Source organism: Artibeus jamaicensis, unplaced genomic scaffold, assembly GCF_021234435.1.
Source record: "Artibeus jamaicensis isolate MK-2021 breed Jamaican fruit bat unplaced genomic scaffold, CSHL_Jam_final contig_391, whole genome shotgun sequence".
In the NCBI taxonomy this organism is placed as follows: Eukaryota; Metazoa; Chordata; class Mammalia; order Chiroptera; family Phyllostomidae; genus Artibeus; species Artibeus jamaicensis.
The window spans coordinates 7,845,989-7,872,815 of record NW_026521814.1 but is presented as its reverse complement, the minus strand read 5'-3'; the positions used below and the strand labels follow the sequence as shown (position 1 = coordinate 7,872,815).

General features: G+C 43.8%; 1 protein-coding gene and 1 pseudogene across 1 annotated transcript in view; both read left to right on the top strand.

Moving 5' to 3' along the window:
• Positions 1-1,570: 1,570 nt before the first annotated feature.
• LOC128627422 (interferon-induced protein with tetratricopeptide repeats 1-like) lies at positions 1,571-16,796 on the top strand (annotated as a pseudogene).
• A 6,506-nt stretch (positions 16,797-23,302) lies between these two features.
• LRP2 (LDL receptor related protein 2) overlaps positions 23,303-26,827 on the top strand; it is a 191,487-nt gene continuing 187,962 nt past the window's right edge. The window contains exon 1 of the mRNA XM_053665167.1: positions 23,303-23,539. Within this exon, the coding sequence (XP_053521142.1) occupies positions 23,461-23,539 (79 nt within the window). The 5' untranslated portion in view covers positions 23,303-23,460. The remainder of the gene's footprint in view (positions 23,540-26,827) is intronic.

The following is a 26,827-nucleotide window of genomic DNA, read 5'->3' as shown; positions in this document are numbered from 1 at the left end:
CGACCCAGCTTGCAACCCAAGCAGGTGCCCTGACTGGGAACCAAACCGGTGACCTCCTGGGTCTCAAGTAAGCACTCAATCCACTGAGCCACATAAGCTAGGGCTAATTTTTTTTTTAAGAGGGAGTAATCTACTGTTTTTAGACACACTCACAAAGAGGTTTTCAGTACACAAACCTTATAGCGGAAAAGAGCAAACATAGAAATCAGCCTCCAGCCATCAGCAGCTGCTCTGCTCAGGGCCGAGATCCAAGTGTGGGGTGGAGGTGTGTACTTCCCTTCCCCAATTAGCTTACTTTGCTGGCTCATGATGGCACTCAGAAGAGGCATCGTTTTCTGCCCAAGCAGACATTCTACAAAAGCATCACGTTCTGTGTTGCATTCTTTCTCTGCATGGATGCTACCACTTCCACGTGCACATTCTTTTTCAAAACTGTGGCACCAGCATGGAATCTTGTGAGGCTGCTCAGTAGTTCGGATTGACATCCAGTGGTCTAAGTCAAGGCCCAGCCTTTTCTGTATAGTAAGGTGGCCTTGTCTGCTCGCAGGTCGCTGGTACAGGATAATCTCTCATTAATTTCTTCACTTCAGTTAGACCAAGACTGGAAACAGTGTGAGAGCAGGGACCCCAGTTATGCTCTCATTACTGCATGTATAATGCCACAATGTCTTTGAGGAAAGGTAAAGAGGCACAATATTTTTATAAATCTCTCTCTCTAGTTACATATCATTATACATTATATTTATATAACTGAATCTATTCAATTTTGATATAAATGAATATATATTTATATATATGTATACATATATATATATATATATACACACACATACACTTGAAAGTGATTCTTTTTTTTTTAAATTTTTATTTATTTATCTTTAGAGGGGAAGGGAAGGAGAGAGGGAGAGAAACATCAATGTATGGTTGCCTTTTGTGGGTCCCCTGCTGGGAACTTGCCTGCAGGGAACCAGCCTGCAACCCCGGCATGTGCCTGACTGGGAACTGAACTCGATTCTTTGGTTCGAAGGCCCGAGCTCAATTCGCTGAGCTATACTAGCCAGGGCAAAAGTGATTCTTAATATTTTAATTTGGATGAGTATATTTGTTCAGAAGAGAACTGGTACTATTTCTAATTAAATGTACTTATTTTACAAAGAGGAATTTAAGAGCCTAAATGGAGAAGTTACTCCATCTAGATCACAACTAATTATGGTAGAACAGGAACTAAATCTGGGTTTTTTAATACCTAAATGATGTTTACTATTATTAATGTAGGAAACATACAAACGTGTAGGGAATCTTTACAAGTTTATTTGAGCCAAACTGAGGGCATATGTCACAGAGAAGGATCTCAGATGCTCTGGAAAAGAACAGTTTTGCAGCTTCTTTTCTTGCATTTGAAATGAAGGCAGGAATGTGAGGAGGATCACTGAGAGGCGAGCGAGGTAAGGCTGGCATCCGCTTACTGGACAGTTAACAGGATTATGTGTTCTCTTGAGGGTCAGTGCTTCCCTCCAGGAGTATTTCTTCTGGTTTTTCAAAAGTGTGTTAACCCAGATGCACAAGAACAATGGACAGGTTTGGCTTAAGACCTTTCACCGAAGAAGTTACAGACAATCTTGGGCGTGGCTACCCACCACGACCTTCCCAGTCAGGAGTTCATCATCAGATGATAAACTGTGAGGTCGCTTTCCATAGAACCCCCTTTTCCATCCACATTCTCCATGTAGAATTCAGGATAGCCAAGCAGTGAAACAATGAATGCCTGGGATAGCTGTGCTGTCTCCGTGCACATCTGCAGATCTTATCTGAGGCCAAGTGCTTGAAAGACAGCATTTGACTGCACTAAAATACAGAGTTTTTCCTAAAATGAATCTGTGTGGTTAGAAGTCAGAACAGTGGTGACTCTTAGGTGGGGAAGAGAGTGCCATGTCCTGAAAGGGTCATGAAAGGAGCTTTTGGAGATGTTAGCAATGTTTCTTGACATGTGCGGACTACATGGATTAATTTGGAAACAAAAAATGGTCTAACTGTACACTTAATGATTTATGTACATATTTTACTCTTTAATTTGAAGTGTTTACTTAAAAGGACATAGACTGGCTAAGTGCCACCCATATGTGAAAGGCTGACTGCTGTTTTATCCACATGAAAGGAAGAATGGAGAGACAAGATGCAGCGGTAGACACAGGTTCACATTTTAGAATTGTCATAATTTTCATATTTAATCCTCCAACTCTGTCATTCTCCCCTGAAAGTCCAGTTTCTCCAAAATAAGGGTATTTATTTAAAAACATTTCAGGCCCTGACTGGTATGGCCTAGTTGGTTGGGCATCATTCTACAAAGTGAAGGGTCACTGGTTCAATTCCCAGTCAAGGCACATCCTCGAGTTGTGGGTATGAGAGGCAATCTATTGATGTTTCTCTCTCACATAGATGTTTCTTTCCATCCTTTTCTCTCCACCTAAAACAAACAAACAAACAAACAAACGAACAAACAAATATCTTTAAAAAGAGAAACACTTCAGTTAAAAATCTCCCTACAGTCATCTTTTGCCCAAATTATGTAAAAAAAAAAACCCCACTGAGTTTAGTAAGTCGGTTTCTGATTGTTGCCATGAGCCTAGGGTTAGAAATTTGTTGGTCACAGTATAACTTTCTACTGTGCTGTTATCAGATTTTTCCACCCCAGGTCTTCAGGGGGGTGATAATCCCTCTTCCGGACCTTGCGAGGACCCCGCATGTGGGTGGAGGAGGGGCTGAGGTGCGGGACGCACAGCCGTGAGTTGAACAGAGCTGTTTCAGATGTTCGGTATGTTTCCACACTTTTGCTCCTCACAGTCTGAAAAGCATGTACAAGGAGCTCCAAGCATAGTTCCTTGAAATGAATGTTAGCACAGAAGGGAGTGGGAATTAATAGGTTTTTATCAAGAAAAAAAGAGGAGGAGGCGGCTGAATGCTCTTGATGTAGAACTGACTACGGCCTGACACCTCTTTCTACTTCTTTGATCTTTTGCCATGATTTCCACCTTTAAAAGTTTTAATTAAGGCTTCGCAATGAAAGATATAGGCTCACCTATAGGCTCACCCTCATAGGCTCACCACCGTCAGTGCAGTTCTTGCACTTTTATAGATTTTTAAACTCTAAATCAATTATAGAAAGCCTGGGCCATTTTATATTCTAAATAATTATCAGCTTTCTGGAAATATAGTGATAGTTGTCTCAAGGTTCTGTTTTCACACTCATGAACTACTTTTTTAAAAAGATACGATGACAACTCTCCATAGGAAGCTGCTGTTTTTCTTTGTTAAAAAGTTCTCTTATAGTGAATATTCCTTCCATTTCATTTTCCCTTTTTTGGTTCCTACAAGAAAGACATTAAGTCAAATACTATATGATCTCACCTGTAAGTGGAACCTAATCAACAAAACAGACAAATGAGCAAAAAAGAACTGGAGACATGGAAATAAACATGGAGACAAACTGACAATGACCAGAGTGGACAGGGAGGGGGATGAGAATAACAGGAGAAAGAAGGGGACATGTCACGTACAAAGGACCCATGGACAAGGCTGGTGGGGAGGGGATTGTCTTTGGGAGTGCGGGTTGGACAGGGCAGGGGAGAGAGGAACCGTGGGGGGAAAGCAGGGACAACTGTAACTGAACAACAATAAAAAACCAAGAAAGACGTTAATTAAAAACTATATACATCAATTTTAACAATAAAAAATGCTCTTCTCACATTGCTTGGAAAATTCAGAAATGGTAAGACCCTTGCCAGCATTTTAATTTGGTTCAATGTCTTTGGCCTCCTATTTCTTTACTTCAGTTTTATTGGGTATAACAGGCAAATAAAATTGTAAGATATTTAAACTGTACAACATGATGATTTGATATACGTACATATTGTGAAAGGCTTCCCCCCATTAAATAACACATTCATCACTCACATATTTACTTTTTTTTAATGTGAACATTTAGGTTCTATCGCTTAGTAAATTCAATATATGATATGCAGTTATCAACTGCAGTTACCATGTTCTACATTAGATCATTGGATTCTCAGAACTTACTCAACTATAACTAAAAGTTGGTACCTTTTCACCAACCTCTCCCTATCTCCCCCATCCTACCCAGCCCTTGGCCACCACTTTTCTACTCTCTATTTCTATGAATTTGACATGTTTTGAAAGAAAACATAAACAAAGGGACAAATGAGAATACTATAGTTATTAATGTGAATGGCTGGTGTAAATGAAAGGAGGTACAAGTATTGGCTCAGTACTTATTTTGAGATCCAGAGATCAAATATTTTTTTCCATTGAGTGATATTGGGAAACTCCTTTAAAAAATGTGCACTGAGAAGCACTTTCATTGAAAAGATTCTGTGCTACTACTCCCGTCTGCATCCACATTCCAGCCCTATCTCTAGTTCAGAGATCTGAGAGTCAGCGTTAGGGAGAGATTTTAGAAAATAGGAATTTTTTTTCCTTTTGCTGTGATGCAGCCTGAGGGCTTTTCATTTAAGTTGCCATTCCTGAGGGAAAACCTGTCCAACCTCCAAGCCTGATAATGTCTGCCTGGGCCTGCTGCAGATAAGAGAGCTCCTGCCCTAAAGGGCTGCGTGCATTTTAATTTAGCTTAAAACTACTCCAGTGAATTTGTTGTCCAAGGAGATATGCATAACTTTCCCATAATATTTGTATGTTCAGTAATTAGTATACAGCCTCTTCATATGTTTACCATTGTTGTCATGGAGGAAAATCTGATTTAAGATAAAAAGTTATTTCCATGGTGTATGTATAAGTGAGACCCTGATTAATTAGTGAGCTGACTTTTTTTTTCTGTCACAGACTTACCTCATGGTGTTGTCTAGAAAGTCATTTACTGGTACATAAAGCAACTAATGTATACTGGAAATCAAAAGATAAGAATATGGAATGGGTCCCGGACAGGTAGCTCAGTTGGTTAACGCATTGTCCAGATATGCTACGGTTGCTGGTTCAATTCCTCTGGTCAGGGCATGTTCAAGAATCAACCAATGAATGCATTAATAAGTGGAACAATAAACTGATATTTCTCTTTCTCACTCTCTCCTTTCCTCTCTCTCAAATTAATAATAATAATAATAATAATAATAATAAATATACTGAATGAGTCTCTCTTCTTTCTCCTGTGGCTCACATAGTTTAGCCTGCTCAGTGTTGTCTCATGTAGTATTCTTTTACAAGCAAGTATGTAAATGTATTGCCAACATTTGAAAATTAGGTATTTCTCACAAAAATTCAAATTTCTGGCTTGCATTTTAAAATTAGAGGCTGATAATACCAATACTTGGTAGAGGACAATAGTTGGCTGAAGCAGAGAAGTAGCTAATTTCTACACCATAGAACAATGTGGGTTAAAAAAAATGACCCATATCAACTCATTTGTATTACCAGCCTGGGCTCTGAGTTTGAGACTCCTGTTTGAAGCAGTAATTGGTTTGGGTAAGATAAGATTTTGCAGGAAGCAAAAGAATTTTGGTGCTGTTGTGCAGAAGGCTGGAACGACCCTTGGGCTTCATAGTCAAGAGTCTAGACTTTGGTTTAAATGACCCTGGAAGTTTAGAGTAAAAAATCTAGACTTTGATTCAGATAAGTGCTCCAATCTCTGCTCTGCCATTTCCTAGTCTTGGAATTTGGGGCAAATTGCTTAAATTTTCTTAAAGTGCTGCCTCTTGTGTAAGTAAAGACAATAACATCTGCCACATAAGGTTGTTTTGAGAAGTATTAGAGTATAATTATTCCAGAACATTTACTAAAATTCTGAGAAGGGTGGTACATTTGCATATTTTCAATACTCATCTAAATATTATCTACATTATCTGATTAAATTTTTAGTCTCCATGTTAGAATTTTAAACCATTTCCCCTTCAGTATAACTCTTCCAAGGGAGCCAAAGTGGTGGTTTTTCAGGCTAAATAAAGCTTCTTGTATTGTTTGGCTAGATTTCTGCATTCACAATAAATAGCCATGCTTAAAAGTCACTGTAATTTCAGAGGTCGTTCCTAGAGTGGCTAATAAGAAAAATGTTAAACAAAACAAAACCCCAAGGAAGGATTAAGAATCCTTTGTGTACAGAAAAGGGGTAAGGCCCTTTCTCAGGACTAGAAAAATAGACTTGTCTTAGAAAACCCTCTCATAGGTACATATTTTACAAATAAAATTTATAATGAGGGCAACAGAAATCTTAGAATAATTGACTTAAGATTCAACCTCCTGCAACCCTTCCTTTAGTTATCTTGCCTGAACAGGTCTTCAAAGTTATTACTACTGTCCAAGCAATAGAATTTCCAAGGTCAGGGCTCTCCACCTGGCTGCACAGGTAGAATCACCTGGGTGGGTGGTGTTTAAACATTGGCAGTGCCCAGGCCCTACTTCTAGAACTCTGATTTAATTGGTCCGAGGTGAAGCCTGGATGTCAGTGTGAGCTTCTGTCCTTATGACAGCACTGGACATTCGTGTAGGGAGGGAAGATGACTCTTAAGAGAGCAGAACCTGGCTGTAGGTCTGTCTCTGACGCCATCTCCTATTCCTGACATTTGTCGAACTACTTCTGCTGGCTGTGATGAACTGAGTTTCAGCTTATTTCAGTACAAAGGAGAGAGAAATGCTATTGAGCCAAGTGGTCAGTCAACATTCTAGCAAGAGAAGGAAAGGTTTATACTAAACATATCTAAGCATGTCTATAACAGCATAGGAAACATTTCAAGAGTAATTCATACTTTACACCATAGATCTCACTTGGTTATACTAAAAACCTCTGAGATGGATATTATTATTCCTACTTTATGGGCGAGTAAAACAATTTGTAACAGGTATGAATTTTTCCATGGCAACTTGTCACATTGTTGTATTTGAAATGAAATGGAATCTATTTCCGAATTTCTGTTTGCCAAGCTTGGTCAACAATTCAATATAAATAACTTATCTGCCACTGGCTTGCACAAGAGCCCTGGCTTTAGGGACAGGATGGGGTGAGCTGGGTCTTTGACCTCTGGTGGTCACCATTGTCAGTCCACTCCTGCCTCTGTTTGATACTTGCCACGCCCTGGTCCTTCACCATTTGGCTCCAGGTAGACCACACGGAAAACCTTCACCAAGGTCATGGAAAGCCCCGTTGCTGTTCCCAAGCCTCTTGAACTTCACAGACTTCCTTGTGCCAGCCCCTCCTTTAACATTCTGGGCCCTTGGGGGAAGCTGGTGGAGGTTTTTCTTCCTCACGGAACCCTGCCCTCTCCTCTCCCAGTCTTGCAGGGATCCCGCACCCTTGGCAGTCAGGTGAACCCTCCTTTCCTTGGAGACACAGGAGCCTTAGTATCACTACAAACACTGTTCTCTCTTTTGGAACAAAGGAATGTAAAACTCAGGACACAAAGCCCTGAATGTATTTTTTGAATGGGTCAAGGGAAAATAGCATTCTTTCTGTTTTTGGTGATGAATTCATAGCAGCCCCAAAGACACAAATTAATGATTTATAATGCACTCTGGTGTAGTACTAGAAAGCTTTCAAAGCAAGTGAGGCTGCTCTCTGGGATCATCTCTTTTCACCAGAATTAATTCACTGACTGAATGCATGAAGGGTCTGGCAACTTCATAAGTCCGAAAGTAAAATGACACCTTTCACTGAAGAAGTTTGAAATGGGACACTTCATCAGGTCTTTTTTAAGTAAAGACAGAACTTCAGTGTTTAACGAAGCTTCTTTGAAACAGCTGACTCTTCACGGCTACTTCTTTAACATCTCCCCCTCTACATCCCTGCCTCTTTAGGGTTGTCTTTATGAGACTTCTTGAGTACTAAAAGTTAGTGGTCTTTGTCACTGGTTCTTATGCCAATAGTCATACACTTAGTTCTTGAGCCAGAGGAGTTATGTTTGATGAGCAAAGGTTTGCAGATGTTTGGGGAACCCTTGGAAGATCGAAGGGCATCTATTGCCTCAGTCTCGGCAGTGGAGACCTCAGCTGTAAATATGAATACAATCCAGGTGGTCTCGAGCTCAACTATCCAGTAATACAGCAATTTTCAATCCTTTCCATCTCATGGCACGCATAAACTAATTACTAAAATTCTTCAGCACACCAAAAAATATATTTTTTGCCAATCTGACCAAAAAAAAAAAGAGATATGATTTTTATTCATTCACACCAGCAGCTGTTATTATGTTGGCTGTTGTCATTTCTTTTTATTTGACAATCTAAAGGAAAAGAGGTCAGTGCCCCTGACTAAATAAATAGTCAGGTACTGCATATTTTAAAAATTCTTGTAGCACAGTGGTTGAAAATAGCTGCATTGATAGACAGATGCCTCTGATCATAAAGCTCTAGCCTGTTCCTCCTTTTTGAAAATGAAAAGGGCAGACTTTTGCCAAGGCCAAGGTTATTGCACTTAATGAAGGATGCAGTGGGGTCTGGTGAGTGGTGGTGAGAAAAGAAGGAGCACAGAAGTGGATGTTTACCCTACATGATGAAAAATGTGGGGCCACCAATAGAATGGCCTTGGGAGAGACTGGGTATCTCGGTGTTCTAGAGGACTTACATATTGGAGCCATCAAATAACCATAATGGATACTTATTGAACACTAATCCTCCCCAAAACTCTGGGGGAATTATCAGTCCCATTTTGCAGATAAAGAGACTGAGTTACTAGGAGGTTACAAGCCAAGGCCGTGTTGTGAAAGTTACACAGCTAGGAGAGTAAGAGTTGGGATTTGAACTCAGTCAATGCAGCTCTTAATTGTGATGGTTACGTGTGTGGGCCCATTGGCTTTATTATTGGGAGGCTCTGGTTGGGGGTGGGGAACGTGCTATGAATACTGTCTGCCCAGCCAAGCTTGCCCGTGAAACACCTTACTCTGTGAATATGTAAGAAGGCAGCAGCAAGAGCTAAACATTCCTTTTTTAACCTCCCCCATGGCTTCTCAAGTAAAACAGTTACTTTAAGCATCTCAGGGTCCAAAGGTTGGAACTTGGCTTTTTCCTAAGAGATAGTAATCTGGGAAGATTTTTAACTAAGAAAACACCTTTGCAAAGGGGTAAAAAATTGACTACTTGGTGACCATTCATCCAGGGGGCTCAGGACCTTTGGATTATTGACACAGTTCATCTGTCTTGGCAGTCATATAGGATTTCTAGAGACTGGCACATTTTTGTTAACTGTTTTCAAAGCCAGAAGACCTGTGGATGTAGACTTGACAACACTGAATTAGGATAGCCCTGTTTTGATAGACGGTTATAAAAATGCTGGGGCATTTTTGGGTAGAGTGACACTTCCAAAAATGAAGTCCTATGAGTTCATGTCCATTTTATTCAAATCACCAATAGGGTGGCTACTGACCAATGCAATCAAGTGTCCCTTATTTCTCAGACTATACAGTTTCTTAACACACTTTTCTCTAACAGTTTTTGCAATGCACCAAATTCCAGGTGAGAGCATTAAGTATTAAAGCACTACTATATTTAACATTTGATGTTTGTGGTTATTACTGATGTGTAGCATGCAATAAAGAAGGGACAACCACTGGGGTATTCATATTCTTTGCTCCCAATAATTCCTTTTTATTGTAAACTTGGGGTGTCTCATCCCTGAAGCCCTTTCCAGCTTATATTTTTCCTTCTTTATTCTCTGCGCAAACTCTCCCCTTCGTTAACAATCTTCTTTCCTGAATCGTCACTTATTGAAACCCTTGCTATCCTGCAGGGACCAGTTTGAGAGCTGCTTCTTTGGTGATGCTTCTTTAGGTACCCTGCTCTCTTTGGCAGTCAGTCCCCGCCCCCGGCCCCCCGCATTCAGCTCCGGGGAGCGTCCCCTGCATGTCCTTGGTCCCGCCTGCCTGAATTTGTGGTTATATCCATATGAATTTCACTTCACCTTCTAGATCGGAGGTTGGCAAACTCTTCCTGTAGGAGGCCAGATAGTAATTATTTTAGGCGATGTGGGGGCTCTTTGGTCTGTGTTGTAACTACTTAGCTTTGCTGTTGGAGTATGAAAGGAAGCCATAGCCAGTACTTCAGTGAATCGGTGTAGCCGTGTTCTGCTAAAACTTGATTTTTTGGGGCACTGAAATTTGATTTTCACATAATGTTCACATGTCATAAAATACTATTCTTCTTTTGATTTCTTCCAATGATATAAAGTTATAAAAACTATCCTCAGCTTGTAGGTTGTACAGATGCAGGCAGTTGGTGCGCTTGGCCAGCAGTTTGCCCAACTCTGTTCAAAGCACTAGTCCTGGAAGGCAAAAGCTGCTACAGGCAACTTTGTGTCCATCTCATACAACACCTGCTAGAAACCATCAGAAAGGTCAAGTCAATGTTATTTTTGGAATTTATGTGGCATAAAAAGAAGGCATAGCTGCACGATAGAAAAAAAATCAGAAAACTTAAGTGGTTTGTGACCATTTCATTTATTCTCTTATGCTTTCAGCTATTAGGAATTTTGGAGAAAAAAGGGTGGATTTGGTCGTACAACCTGACCTAAGTGAGTCAGCCCATCGAGATACTGTGGCCACGGCAGGGCCGTACAGTTAATACAGCAACGCCTTTGCCCACAGGTTTACACACACACACAACTCCTGAGCTCATTTGGAGTATAAACATTTAAAATTACACGTTCACTTTTGAAAACTGGGTGAGCAGGGGTTTTATCAGTGTTCAGAAAAAAAGCCAGAAATTCCAAAACCCCGAAGGAGGACAAAAACAAGAGGAGTTCGGAAGGAACTTTTCCGTCTTCGTTGACAGCCAAACAGATTCTCCGTGACAACAAAGCAGAGGGAAGCTGGCTCCCTGTTGTTGGCTCCATTTCTTTTTCTCTTGTTGTTTGAATTTTTGTTACTTATTTATTAGTTGCAGTTGACACTCAGTATTATAAGGGTTTCGGGTTTATAGGGCAGTGCTTAGACATTTATATAATTTACAAAGCGACCCCTCTGATAACCCCAGTACTCTCCCGGCGCCATATATAGTTATTACAACACTATTGACTGGAGAATAGTCACAATTAAACAAAATTTTTTTAGATATAAGACAACCTGTTTAAAGGCGTCGGAGAGCAGTAAGACAACTAGCAGCTGGGAGACCAAGATTCAAGAAAGAAAGCGAAAACATTGAGGTAAGCCCAAAATTCTCTGCTACTTTTCTCCTCAAGACATTTCCAATGTACTGAACTGAGATTTCTAATATGAAGTGGATGCCAAGATGTGAAAAGATTAATCACAACCTTTGGTGCTGGTGGGTTTGGGCCACCAACGAGGAATGGATCTGGCAGACGCTCCAGAGGGGAAGGGGAGATACGAGAGGACTAAATGGTAATGGAGAAACTACAATAAAAAATAAAAGAAAGAAAACACTCCATGTTTTCCACTGAGATGAAATGGTGAAGGGCTTCGCCTTGCAGTAGAAATAGACCAGACGAGCCCAGAACACCTTGTCATGCCAGTGAGTAAGGAAGTGGTCCGAACAGAAACAAAACCCCGAACCGCACAGCGATGGGTGTATGCCAACTGGACGAGCTCCCAGTGACCACAGCTAGAACCACTTGAGCAGTAAGCTGAGTGGTATTGAATTATAACCCCAACTATAAAATAAATATCTAAAATTCCACATCGATATGAATAAAGCATTGAATAAGTAAATAATCAGGGTTGCAAAAGCATTTCTTCCCTTCACCCTCAGGAGGTAGAGAAGAACGCTTCCTACTTCTTAAGTGCGGGCTGTGCAAAATGACTTCCTTATAAAGAAGACTAAATGAAAAGGGGGAAAGGAATGATTGCTGCAGAGAACCCCGACAAACACTACTTCAGCCAGGTGATCAAGGCCAACATCAGGCCTGGCCATTGTGGCTCAGTTGGGTGTCACCCAGTGAAGCAAAAGGTCTCCAGTTCCCAGTCAGAGCACATGCCTGGGTTGCAGGTTGGGTCCCTGGTCAGGGCGCGTTTGGAAGGCAACCAACTGAAGTTTCTCTCCCTCCCCTTCCCTTCCTCTATCTCTCAAAAAAAAAAAAAAAAAAAAGATTAACATCAAGGTGATAGGTCCTGTTGATAGTACCTACTCTTGATGTAATGTGAGAAGAATGTCCCTTTACTTTTGTGGTCTTGCCCCAAGGCCACAACCCCAGTCTAATCTGTGAAAAACATCAGACAAACCCAGCCGAGGGGCATTATACAAAATACCTGACCAGTACTTCTCAAAGCAGTCAAAGTCACCAAAACACAAAAAACAATGTTTGAGAAACTGTGACAACCAAGAAGAACCTAAGGAGACATGATAACTACATGTAATGTGATATTTTGGATGGGATCTGGGAAGAGAAAAAGGACATTAGGTAAAACTCAGGAAATCTGAATAAAGTGTGCACTTTAGTTCATAACAATGTATCCATAATGACTAATTAATTGTTACGAATGTACCATACTAATGTCAGTTGTTAATAATATGCTAAAATGTGTGTGGGATATTGTGGGTGCTCTTAGTACTATCTTTGCAAATTTTATGTAACTCTATCCTATAATTAAAAAGCTAATTTAAGAAAGACTTTGAACAGTACAGAGTTTATTGGAGGAGCTATGAATGTAGTTAAAGCGTTTAGAACATGCCTCGAGTGTCGTGAAAAAGGTTAGTGTTTGGTGGGATGGGATTACAGAAAAGAAAGAGGCCTCTGGGAAAGGTGGAGGAGATTTTACCACAAAGGAGAAAACATGTGATCTGCGGCTTGAGTTAAAAACAGCAGTTGATCAACCAGAGAGAAGAGGGGAAAGAAGTACTCTTCTTGCTCAGTTTGCATTTACTTGAAGCCACTGAAGTGTGAGAACCGATATGCGTCTTCCCCATTTTGAAATGCTTCTTGGCCCGCCTCGTCTTAAAGTCTCTTTCTCCAGACTGGACTCTGATCTATGGAGTTTTAGTCGTTTGCCCACGGGATTGTCTAGTTATTAGAAAATGAAATTAGTAGAAGTGATTTTTGATTGGGTTTTACGATTCTGTTCTTGATCTAAAGATCTGAAATCCTAGGTGAAGATTTTGTTGTCACAGAACATTTGGCTGCACTGTGTTAGGTTTCTTGACCTCAAACTAGTGAAATTTGATGGCAGGTAATTCTCTGTGGTGGCAGCGGCGAGGTTGTTCTGTTCATTATAGGATGTTTAGCAGCAACCCTGGTCTCTACCTCCCAGATGACAGTAATACCCTCTCACCCTTTGCAAGCCAAATGGTCTCCAAATATTGCCAAAGGACCCCATGGCACAGAGAAATACTGATCTTTTAGAAACTCAGACTACAAAGTTAATTGTAGGTCCTAAAGGCAAATACTGCTAAAGGAAAGTTTAAAAAACTTAAAAATATCCTGAGGATGTTTTCCATTGCATACAAGATCTCAAGATCTCACAATACAATAAGTTGCATCTTTTTTTTAACATAAATCATTTTATTGTTTAATTACAGTTGTCTATATTTTCTCCCAACCCCTCCCCCCAACCCCTCCAAACCCACCTCCCTCCCTTGCTTTTACCCTCCCCCTTGGTTTTGTCCATATGTCCTTTATAGTATTTTCTGAAAACCTTTCTCCCCACTGCCCCCTCCCCTCTGACTATTGTTAGATTGCTCTTAAATCTGGTTATATTTTGTTTGCTTTTTTCTTTTGTTGATTATGTGCCAGTTAAAGATGAGATCATATGGTGTTTGTCCCTCAGATTACAGTAAGTTGCATCTTGTAAGGTCTGATTTGGATGAAATGCCAGAAACCCAATGCAGAGTTTATGCTTGCTTTAGGCTCACCTGACTCACCAGGGGTTCCTATGATCATGTCTTTAAGTCCTGAAAACTTCAGACAAGTTCTAATTTTGTAGAGCATGTTTTCAATCAGTTAGACCAGTTATATTCCCTCTTTTTTTAAAAGAAGATTTTATTTATTTATTTTTAGAGAGAGGAGAGGGAGAGAAACATCAGTGTGTAGTTGACTCTTACCGTCCCCACTCCCTACACTGGGGACCTGGTCTGCAACCTAGGCATGTGCCCTGACTGGGAATTGAACCTATAACCCTTTGGTTTGTAGGTCAGCACTCAACCCACTGAGCATCACCAGCCAGGGCTCCTCTTGTTTTTTTTTTTTTTTAAGATTTTACTTATTTATCTTTAGAGGGGAAGGGAAGGAGAGAGGGAGAGAAATATCAATGTGTGGTTGCCTCTCCTGCATCTCCCACTGGAAACTGGCCTGCAACCCAGGCATGTGCTTTGACTGGGAATTGAACCGTGATCCTTTGCTTCACAGGCCTGCACTCAATCCACTGAGCTACAACAGCCAGGGGCTTCCCTCTTGTTTTTTTAAACCTCAGCCAAGACTTTTCATATGGCTTATATTTGCACATCAGGAGGGTTCCCTTGTCATATTACACCTGATGTCTCCATTTTTGGTTTGGAAAACTCCACTGATTAGCCCTTTACGTCTTGGCCCTGGCTGTGCACCAGAGACAGGCAGCTTGCTTGTGGCTTAGGGCCTCCCTGGGCATGAGGATGGCAAGTCAAAGTTGTAAAAGAAAAAAATAATGGTGGGGGGGCAGGTCATAAATACAATGTTCTTCCCCTGTGGACTGCAGTTATTGCATCAGAAGTGCACCAGGGATGCCAGGTTGGTGAGGTACCTTGATGTCTTCTGGCACTTTTTTAATGATTTCAGTCTGGCTCAGTTTTGCAAAGGGCAGAGACCCACACAGGCTTGTTCAAGCAAAGGGAGGATTCTTGGTAGGATACACTAGGTTAGGAACTATACCCAGAGCATGCGCAGGAGTCTAGGCAGCGCCAGGAATCTCTGCCTGTCTCTCTCCTAATCTTTCCCTCAAAGCTGGGAAAGTAGTATGTTTGAGGAACTAAGTGGAAGACATTGTGCTAGATATTTACATGAGATTCAAAGATGGCCAGGGGCCAGATGGTTTATGCAAGCATTCATAGACCATGCTAAAGCTTTTGAATTTTATTCCAGGAATAATGGGAAAACTATTAGAGGGTTACAACCAAGTGATTGATAGGGTGAGTATGACTCCCCCAGATTATTCTGGCTGCAGAGGGAGGTGCTTTGTGGAGACCATGGGAAGACAAGGATGAGAAGAGCTGGGCTGAGGGAAATATAGATAATAATGAGGGCTCGGATGAGGGCTTGCAGAAGGGCCTCCTGGCTGGCAGATCTCAGAGGAGCCCCTCCAGCTAAAGAAAATACTGCAGAACTGCTTCCTGATTCCTAGCAACCAGGAGTAAGAATGCTGATGAAGATCTGGTCAAAGATAGCCTGGAGCAGTTGAGATGTTACTTCAGATTTTGCTCATTGATGACACTGAAGTGCCTGAGTTAGAATATAGGGTCTTCAGTGAGACTGAGTCCCCGGGCACAAAATGCAATGTGGGGAACACACAACTTACTGGCCTACGTGAAACACCTGAAAGGCCAGAATAAGGAAGCTGTGGAGAGCTTGAAAGAAGCTGAAGACTTAATCCAAGGAGAACATGCCAACCACCCAGACGTGAGAAAGCTGGTTACCTGGGGCAACTACTCCTGGCTGTGTTACCATCTGTGCAGATTGGCAGAAGCCCAGATTTACCTGCACAAAGTGGAGAGCATGTGCAGGCAGTTTGCCAGTTCCTCCTGCTGTAGAAAGTAGTGTCTTGAGGTGGACTAGGAGGAAGAATGGGCCTTCCTGAAATGTAGAGGAAAGAATTATGAACAGGTCAGGGCTCTAGAAGTGGGCCCTGAAAACCCTGAATTCAGCATTGGGTAGGCAGTTATCACCTATGGTCTGGGCGGCTTTAACAAGGCATCACAGATTAGTGTGATGTTTTCTCTAAATCAAGAAGATATATACATGGGCTCTCCTCACCCTGAAGCTTCAGGATACAGGGCAAGAAGCTGAAGGAGAAAAGCACAGTCAAGAAGTACTGAACAAGTACTCGCAGACCTTGTCTTTCAATACTTGGCCAAGTTTACCAGAGAAAATACTGTCTGGATAAGGCTCTTCAGTTTATAAAAGTGGCCTTTCGGGCAACACCCTTCTCTGCCCAGAGATAAAACTTTGCTCTAGAACACAAGTTTTTCAGATACAGGGAGCTACAAACTGTCAGTCTGGAGGACAGGATAGAAAAAAGGGCAGACGGAATGACAAGATTAGCCATATCTCACTTTGAATTTGCTCTGGAACAGAAGCCCAGTTTTTTTTTTTAATAGCATAAAGAGAGAGAGAGAGCAGATTTATTAAATGACAGTACACTCCACAGAACACAGAGCGGCCAACTCTGAGCAGAGACTGACCCAGAAGCCCACTTCTGACATTGCTTATGTACTGCTGGCTGACAGTGGGTACAGGGGCAGGCGACCGCAGAAAAGCTGGAGACACTTATAAAAAGCGTCATGCATAAAACCACTTGAGGAAGAAAAACTGCCAGAGATATATTTCTATGGTGGCTGACTTCGGGAATTTCAAAGGAAATCTGAAGTCGATACAATTATCCATTATTTAAAAGCAGTGAAAATAGAAGAGGCATCAGTTTTAAAGGCTAACATATCTTTTTTGGGGGAAATAGCTTTGGAGAAATGAATTCAGACATAGAAAGCTTGAGCATCTTTGGTTCATGTACGAATTGAAAGAAGAAATGAATGAAGCGCTGGAGTATTATGAGCAGACCCTGAGGCTGGCCTCTCACTCTGAGAACTCTGTGGGGACATGGTCCTCAGGTACTGAAATATGGGCCACTGTCACATTTCAGTTGATTTTAGGTTAGCATGTACTATCATCTTTTCTGCGTGTTGCTTTCAGGAATTTATTGTGTAATTCGCTATAATGATATAGTTTAAAAAAAGATTTAATTAATTTATTTTTAGAGAGAGAGGAAGGAGGGGAGGAGAGATACACTGATTGGTGTATTGGGGTATCTTTCCTATCACACTGATCTTTGTGGTTCCCCAAGCTGGGGACCAGGCCTGCAACTCAGGCATACACCCTGACTGGGAATTGAACTGGTGAGCCTTTGGTTCACAGGCCAGCACTCATTGAACAATTACTTGAACCTGGTAAAATATTAGTTGTATTCAGAAAATAGTAAAACAGAACATATATGTCCTTGTGGGTAAGAGAGAAGAAGAGAGAGAGAAACCATTTCTCTGTGAATGCTATATAATAGAAATAGTAGTTTTTTCCCCCAGTAGATTTGTAGCAAATAGAACACTGCACTTACACTAAAAGAAGGAGGGCCTCCGAAGTCAGTATGGGGAGTGAGGGGAGGATTCCTGGGAGAAGAGATATTTTATTTTATTATTTTTTTCTTTAGTTTTTCTTTCTTTTCTTTTTGTTATATTTTATTGATTATGCCACTACAGTAGGTCTATTCCCCGGGGACCCCTTCATTCCCCTCCACCCTGCACCCCCCTCCCCGACCATTCCTCCCCTTTTAGTTCATGTCCACGTGTCCAAGTTCTTTAGATTCTATATTTCCCCTACTATTCTTGCCCTCCCCCTATCTATTTTCTACCTACTGTCTATGCTACTTATTTTCTGTACCTTCTCCCCCCTTCTCCTCCTCCCACTCCCCTGTTGCTGATCTTCATTTCTATGGTTCTGCTCCTGGTCTAGCTGTCCTCTTAGTTTGCTTTTGTTTTAGGTGTGGTTGTTAATAACTGTGAGTTTGCTGTCCTTTCACTGTTCATCTTTTTTATCTTCTTTTTCTTAGGTAAGTCCCTTTAACATTTCATATAATAAGGGCTTGGTGATGATGAACTCCTCGAATTTGATCTTGCCTGAGAAACACTTTATCTTCCCTTCCATTCTAAATGAAAGCTTTGCTGGATAGAGCAATCTTGGATGTAGGTCTTTGGATTTCATGACTTGGAATACTTCTTTCCAGCTCCTTCTTGCCTGTAAGGTCTCTTTTGAGAAATCAGCTGACAGTCTGATGGAAAGTCCTTTGTAGGGGACAGTCCCCTTATCTCTTGCTGCTTCTAGGATTCTCTCAGAAGAAGAGATATTTTAGATGAGACTGGAAAGTTGAACAGGAGTTTTCCAGATGAAGGGAAGTTTTAGGAGGGGAGAATGTTCTGTACAGTGGGAGTAATAAGAGCAAGCACTGGGAGACAAGAGGGAAACTATTCTTATGGAATTTATGATTTAACGTGAAGTTCCACAAACTTAAATACTTTTACTTTAATATAATTTCAAGCTCACAGAAAAGTTGCAAGAAACTCCCACATACTCTGCCCATTTGCTTTCTTGCTCCCTAACACACACATACACAGACACACACACTTTCCCCTCTGAATTATTTGAGAATAAGTTGCAAAACTCATGTTCCTGAACCCCTAAACACTTGAGGGTACATTGCCTTGGAACAGGGACATTCTATTTTATAACCAATATCAGATAACTTAACATTATGATACTGTCATTCACTCTATAGTCTATATTGAAATGCCACCAATTTTTCCAAAAATGTCTTTAGAGCTCTTATTTCCCCCAGTCCAAGTCCAACCCAAGGCCATGGGTTACATTTAGTTGTCTTTTGTCTAAAAAATTTCTCAGCCTTCTTGTCTTTCATGACCTTGCCATTTTTGAAGAATACAGGTTGGTCATTTATAGAATGATTAATTCTATAAATTGTAAATTTATAGATTGTAAAATGCTTTCCCATGATAAGATTCAAGTTGTGCATTTTTGTCAGTAATACCATGTGGTACGTGTTGTGTTTACCACATTTCAGAAATCCTGATGCTTTCATTCCTGCCCTGGGTGCTTATGCTGGACACACCTTGTTCCTGGCAACCGGACGGTCTGCCTGAGTCCCCTCGCCTTGACCTGCCTCCCTCATTGTCTCCCCTTGGGAGTTCTCTCCGGGGAGTGATTTTCAAATACAAACTAGCCAGTCCCAAACTGCCTACTCTTCCTGCTACTCCTTCCTTTCAACACCACAGCAAGGGTGCTGGTCCACAGTTCCCCCTCCCTTTTCTCAGTGAAGACTTCAGTGGGTCACTGTGTGGCTGCCAAAGATGTGACCTATGTTCCCTCTCCTGGGGTTGGTGAGTATAATAAACTATCTTTTCAATGGCAGTCGTCTCCTGATCTGTTGACCTTACCATACCTAAATAACAATTAAACCTATTAAAACATCTGCCGGTTTCTATTTATTATTTTATTTTTTAGAATAATAAATGCTTTTTTTTTTTTTACAAGAGCTAAGATAGGAGGAAGGAGGATTCTTTGCCTATCTGGGCCTTGATTGTCCTCAGCTAGAAATATGGCTGCTGACCGTGCAGCACAAGCCACCTGCACGGCCACAGTGGCCTGGCCTTGAAGGAAGCATGCAAGAAGCTTGCTCTTATTGATCATTTTTTGTTTAAAGTCTCTTTCTTCTCAGGAGTCAGCTTGGCCCCCTTCTTTGTGGCCCAGGGGCAAGTACGTGGTGGGATTTATACCAAGCTCCATAGAGTGTGCTGTCAATGAGCACCAGGCAGCTCTTTATGAAGGTCTTGGTGTGGACCAGTCTGTTGTTGGATGTGTGGTAGATAATATCAGTAACCCTCGTTTTACACGTACAACACTTGGAGCCCTGGAGAAGCTGCTCACATCCAGCTCAAGGCTCTGTACTTCTTGTTGCCCCACCCTGCATGCAGCCTGTACATGTGTGTGTGAGTATGTGTGTGTGTGCTGGTGGGGGGCAATCTTAGTGTTTGACAGTGGGGTGTCCTTGCCTATATTTTGCTTCTTATGGTAGGACTGTCTCTTGCCACATCTTGGGGCGCTTATGCCAGTTGTCCTGAGAGACACCCATGACTCAGTGCTGGCTGCAAAGAACAGTTTCCTTTTTTTTTTTTTTTAAATTAATAAGTAATTTGTGGGGTGATACTTCAAACTTTTTTTTTGACTGAGATGGATAATAAGAAGTGTACTTTACATGGTGACACACTCAGATCTGAAACAAGAGTCCGGTGAAACAATACACATCCTTTTCATATGTAAGTTATTTTAGTTTCTATTCTATTTCATTTGAAAATCATTCTGTCTGAATGACCAAATTGAATTCACAACCCTCTAATGGGTATGGACCTTTGTTTGAAAGCACTAGTTGATGGAAATATCACTTTGGATTATTTACTTGCAGAATGAAAAATAGGAGGGTAAATGGGAGTCGGGCGAAACGGACAGTAAGCAGCCCATCGGGAGACTCTTGCCAGACCTCAGATGAGAGAGGCTGGAGGCTCCTGGTAGTGAGGTTGAGAGAAGTTGGTGGGTTTGAGAGAGTGGATCAGGAATTTGAGTTAACAGAATTTTATAATTGATTGCAGATGGGGGTGGGGAAAAGAAGGAGGAGGCAAGAATGACAATTCCGGCGTTGGGCATCCCGCATGGGTGATGACGCCCCTTACTGAAGTAAGCAACACTGCAGTTTTACGGTTCAGACTCCATCATGTTGAGTTCTTGGTTTTAGGCACATTGGGTTGGAGCCATTCAATAGGCAGTTGACTTTATGGCACTCAAGAGGTAAATCCGGGTAGAATTAATAGCACACTGGAATTGGACATTACTCAAGGAGATTTTACAAGTTCATCACCACTGCAGAACGCAGAAATTGATGCAGGATAAGAAAACATGCTCTGAAAATATTTCCAGTGATTTGGTGTTGAGAAGCATGAAAAAGAATACAGATAAGTAAAAAATAAATGAAGGGAGTCAAGTAACATGAATTTACCACAATATACTTCACTTTCAGAACTTTCATTTTTGGTAAACTACTCTGTATAGTCTTACATAGACATATATGTACAGAGAAATGTGGAAAATAAAGAAATTACACCTTTGCCTTACATAGAAACGATGCTGGCTTAAATCACACAAATGTGTTGTCCTGGGCTTTCTCTCATGCTGGTCCTTGGATTTAGGTCTGCAAATAGAGCAATGCGCATTCCCAGGTATAGAGACCCGCGGTGAACAAGCACATGGCTCGGGCTGCAAAACATGCCTGTTTTCAAGCGACACGAGTTTGAGGGGAAAAAAATTCTTTTTCCAGTAGAAAAGAATGTGCGTTTACATGCACAGTGTTGGAAATGATGGGCCGTGCTCTTAGTCTCTCTTATCCCCAACCTTTATTTGCTCCCCTCCCTCCCATTCTCCTCCATTCTTCCCCCCTGCCCGGCGTTATTCTGGGATTAACGGCAGGGTCGGCCCAGTACACAAACGCAGCTGGCTCCTACAGTCCGCCCGAGCCCTGCTGTGCAACCACGTCAGGAATTCCAGTAAGTTGGCAACACAGGAACACAAAGACAATAACAATGAGGAAAACCTTTCAGTGCAGAAAGGAATGTTTGGAGGCCCGGCTGCTACAGTGAAAGGACACAAACGCGCGCGCGCACACACATTCGCGCCCGCGCGCGCGCACCTACCCGCGCGTACCGGCAGCGACCCTGAGCCCCGCCAGCGCCGCCCCACGCACGCTCCCCCCCTGCCGCCCAGTGGCCCCAGGCGCGCCTCCCTAGCGCCGGTCGCCGCTCTTTGTAACTCGCGGGTGCGGGGCTGCTCATTGACTATGCAGCGGCCGGGGCGAGCGTCGGATTGGCCTGACCCCGGCGCGGTCTCGTACCATCGCCCGGCCGCCCGGAACCGGCATAAATCACCCGCGGAGGCGAACGCGCAGCTTCTCGCCCCCTCGCAGCCTCCCTCCTCCCACCGGACTGGTCCCCCTCACTCCCAGGCCCCCGGTACCCCTGCGGTCCCCAGTCCTGCCTCCTCCCCGGAGCCGTACAGTGCAAAGCTGTGCTCGCACGCAAGTAACGTTCTATTGACTTTGAAAGGAGAACTCTGGATTTCCAAATTAAGAAATCTCGAAAAGAAAGCCAGGATAGCTCTCCCGCTCTTTCTCACACCCTACTCTTTTTAAGTCTTAGTTTTTCTCTTCCTGAGTCCATTTTCTCCTCTTTTTGTGTCTCAAAGTAACACCTATCATCCCCCTCAACCCCCTCCCCCAGCTCAAAGTTTTGCCAACCACTAAAGCCCACGAAAGGTACGCGATACGAGCTGTTGGGGGTCACCGGGGTCCCACATGACCCGTGCTCTGCAGGGAAAGGGTGTCATTAACTGGCAGAATCTTGCCCCCGGGGAGGGCGAGGCGGAGGGACCCTATCCCGGGATTTCGTGGAAACAGGGTTGCGGCCACGGTCACAGCCCCTCTGAGCGAGAGAAAGGGCTCCTGCAGGACCGGGCCCGGATGCGGAGTTGGCCCAGGGACCGCGGCTGGAGATTCCGGGGCGATTCTGGGTCCCGGAAACATCCCCTCCTCACACGGGGCTCCCAGGGCCAGGAACTACGTAGGCTGCGCAGCCCTCCTTTTTTTTTCTGCTGGTTTTGGTGTCACCTACCGGCTGAGGACGAGGCTCTGCGGGGGAACGTGAGGTTCAGTTGTAGCAGCCTTGGGGGTCGCCCACACCCCCGGGGAGAGCCACTCTAATGCTTCCCCAAGGAAGGGAACCGCGGGTTTCTCTGAGTCCTTATGTGTCTCCTTTATATACCAGGGGCACTTTAGCAGAATCTAGAAGACGTTAATCCTTTTCAATTCTGCTTCAAAATGAACAGACTTGTAAGAAGTGCTTTCTAGCCGTGGCACCTGTAGATGTGGTACTTACGAAAAGCTAAGGAAGGATCCAACCTCTTCCCCGACGCTGATCCAACCCCCTCATAAGTAGTAAAAAACAGCATAGCATCTCAGCGCCTCGGCTCTCCGCGGGGAAAACCGGGGTGTCCGAGAGGACCTAGGGATTGCAGGCTAGAGAATGGCCACAAATCTTTCCAGCAGGCTCTTGACCCCTTCCCTTCTCTCCCTTTTCTAAGACCGTGTCGGTGCCACATTCCTCAGTAGGTAGCTTAGCCGACTTCTGGGCGGAGGCAAATCTTCCGGAGAGGCGCGAGTCCCCCGTGTGTGTCCGTGTGAGTCTTCGCGTGTGCCTGGGCGCGTACGAATGGGAGTGTGTAGATGTGAAGTGTGCGTGCCTGTGTGTTCGAGCGGGTGAGCATGTGAGACTGTCTTTTTGACAGCGAGGAGTGTGCGTGACTGTGTGAGTACGTGTGTGATTGTGTGAGCATGTGTTCGAGTCCCCACTTCTTCCAGCTGCAAAGTGCAAGGGGCGGGCCGGGCGGCAGGGGCCTGCCCTGCTGGATTCCCGCATGCTAGTTCCGGGGCGGTGGGGTCTAAAGGGCTTTATACTCTGTCTGGAGGGTGGGGACTGGCGCGGGTAGAAAAACGGGACGCCTTGGGCGGGCCAGCTTTCTGCCCTGGGATCCCGCCGAGGTGCGGATCCCGCCGAGCGCTAGCGAACGGAGGCGCTGCTGCTGCTGCCTCTGCGGTGCTAGACGCGCGCCCACCTCCCGGGGAAGGAACGGCGAGGCGGAGGCCCGGGGCCGTCGGCGGGATGGAGCGCCAGGCGGCGACAGTGGCGTGCGCGCTGTTGCTGGCTTTCACCACCCGCCTAGTGCCGGCCAGTGGCCAAGGTAAGCACCAGCCGGGTGGAGCTCCGCTCCAAGAGCCGGACTTCCCTGGCGGTGGCGGGCGGGAGGAGGGGAGCGAGGCCGGGCAGGAGCGAGGACCGGGCGGCGGTGCCGCAGCGGCTCCCCCTGGGGCGCTCAGGTTGCCCAGTGAGGGGCGAGTGGGAGCGCCCCTCCTTTGCCCGCCTTGGAACTGAGCAATACAAACTTGAGAAAGCAGCCCTGCCGGTTTCGGTGACAGTGCACCCCACGGGGACCCCGTCTTTGTTCCTACGGGGTTTTGCGCTGACTCTTACGGAAAGGACTTTGCGGTTGGACCCCAGAGAGTGGAGGTCCCCCCCGCCGCTAGTGCGCAGCCTGCTCTGGCCGCGGATTTAGTCCATTCCCGGCGGAGCGGTCCCGGGCCCCGCTGCGTGCGGCTTTCCACCTGCAGCGTCCGGCCGGGGCGATCCGTTCGCGCGCCCAGGCTGCGGGCTAGAGCACCCCCCGCCCCGGTTTCGCCAGCGAAACTTGGTCTCGCGGTGACCCCCAAGAGACCGCATCTTGATATAGGTTATTTACAAGCCAAGATAAGGCCGGGAGGTGGGATTGGCTGCGAGTTCGCCTGATAATGCTGGAGCATTTTCTTGAAGGGTTTTCCTTTCCAAACGGGTGGTGGGGGCTTTTGTGTTGATGAATGGGGCGCCTCTCCGCGGCCAGAGTTTTGAGGGCTCAAATGGAGAAAGTTTCTGGTTTGAGCGTCTTAAACTTCTCTCAAGTTATCGTACAGTTTATGCTTTTTTTTTTTTTTAACCGAAACAGAAGGAGAAAGAGGGAGGAAGAAGTGGAGAGAATAAAAACAGTAAGAGGGGAAGAGGCAAGAGAAGATAAGCAAGTAGAAAGGATAATGGAGAGAAGGAGGGGAGAGAGAGCTTGAAGCCTGGGGCGGGGGAGAGGGAGGGAGAGAGAGAGAAGGTACTGAGGAACTCGGGGGATGAATGGGAAGGGCAACGAGGAGGCCGGGGAACCCCGCGAGCTCTCCGTTGGCTTTGCGTTGCTAGGTAGCGCCGGGCCGGAGCCGCGTGTGACCGACCCCCAGACAGACAGCGGACGCTGCTGCCTCCGCGGGGACTAATCTGTGTGTGGGGATAGGAGGATCCATTCCCTCCCCTTGCGCGCTCTTGTTCCTTCTCGTTGGACAACTTAATTGCCCTACAATGAAAATGAAACTCCTATTGTTGTAGGATTAGCCAAAGCAATAAACTGATTTTCCTAGATCACATATTGGGGTTGACAAGCAGGGAGTGCAGAAGCCCCCATTTCTGGTGGAGAGAGGGGAGGGCTTGTGGATGGGTCGAGACATGTATTCAAATGGTTAATCTGCTTTCTTTCCTCAATTCTTAGTGTAAGCTCCTTAGAGGGAAACAACTAAGTAATTCTACAGCAACTCCTAGCAGTACCCATTTCAGACTTCTTGGGAAGACGTTGGAAACGCCAACGAATCCCACTGCTCTTGTAAAAATCTTTGGGAAGGGAGGAGAGGCGGGGGCGTTAACAATTCTTACTTTGAACACCTTTTCTCAGTGTCAGTAACACAGAGAGAGGGTTTATTATTGCAGAGGGTTTGCACCCACTACCTTAGGGCTCTATCCCACGTCTTAAATGTAGCCATAGGATTAACTGTGTGCTCCCGTCAGCGCCTGGCAAAAGGAAATCTCCTCTGGATTCATCTGGGACCCATTTGGATTGCCCCCATGTGACCAAAGCAGATGTTCTCATTCCTGGATTGGTGGTTTAATCACCAAACACCTGTACTTACTCTTCTTGGTAGTTTAGAGCCACCCATCTCCCTCTCTCTAAGTGTATATAGATATGTAATATGTATAGAAACAGTCATTTATCTATGTGGCAGGTCTTGTTCTAAGTACTTTACACTTACTGACTCATTTAATCTTCATGATACCCCTTAGAAGTGAGTACTCTTACACTCCCTGTTTTGGAGAGGGGGAATGAAGGCACAGAGCGGTTGAGTGACTCACCCAAGGTCACACTGCTAGAAAACGGCAGGGCTGTGAGGCAGATCCAAGAGGCTCTGACTCCTGAGGCTGTAATTTAACGGCCACAGTATGGCTCTCTTTGGGTTTCCGTTTCTTTTCTTTTGTACTGAAAATGTTATGCTCTCTCAGTTACTATCTACACATGAAGTTACTAAAGAAGCTGAGGGGAATTTTGTCTTTGCCACAGAAGGTAGAATCGACCTGCCGCTCTATAACTGGATGTATCTCCCCCCAGCAGTCCTTTCAAGGTTAATATGACCTGAATCTAAGTAGCTTCATTCTTAGTCTTCCTGCTTGATCATTTTTACATACTTACTATCTGAATGTCCTCGGTGTGGAAAGTTAAAGAGATTTTTATATTCTTATTATGAAGTATGATTACATTGTAAATGCCCTTATTTTAGTATCACATTTTAGATAAGCTCTTACCGCAAACTTTGCATCATTAGAAATTGGAAAAGAACTCTGAGTGTTTTATGCTTAAAATTAAAAAAATTATAGCATATCTATAGCTGAAAATTATTCACATTTCCTTCTTGTTGTATAATGCTTTTTAAGAAAAAATTTGGGAAGTCCTGCACTCTACAGTTAAAGTTGCCCAGAAGTGGCTTTGCTATTCTAGCTGTGTGACTTTGGGGAAGTCACTTCATTCTGCAAGGCTCACATTGCTTATCTGCAAAATTGATATAAGTAACAAAATAATTTATTCCTCGACATCTTATCAACATAGAGACATAAAAGTGCTTAGCATGGTGTAAGGTGTAGAGCATATAGACATTGATCATAAATTAGCAATTATACTTATTTATTATATTGACCAACACTTAAAGTCACATATTCTTTTGTTTACTATTCAGATTTCCAGTCTCCAAATGCACATAGGAGAGTCTTTAACTATTTTTCGCTAACATTTCTTTGAGGGATTCCTAGATCCAAGGATTGATTTAAAGGGAGGGAGAGAGAGAGGAGGAAGAGAGAGATACACTGATCGTTGCTTTCCCTAGGCAGTCCAGGGTCAAAGCTGAAACCCAGGCATGTGCCCTGATGGGGAAAAGCGAAGGCGACCTCGCAGTTTGCAGGAGGACGCTCAACCAACTGAGCCACGCAGGCTGGTGCCAAGCATGTGATTTGAAATTTTTTGAGACAATGGTATTGATCTATTTAAAAAAATACATTGCATTTACTGATTTTAGAGAGACGGGGAAGAGAGAGAGAAAGAGAGAGAGAGGCATCAGTTTGTCCTTCCTCTGATTCTTGT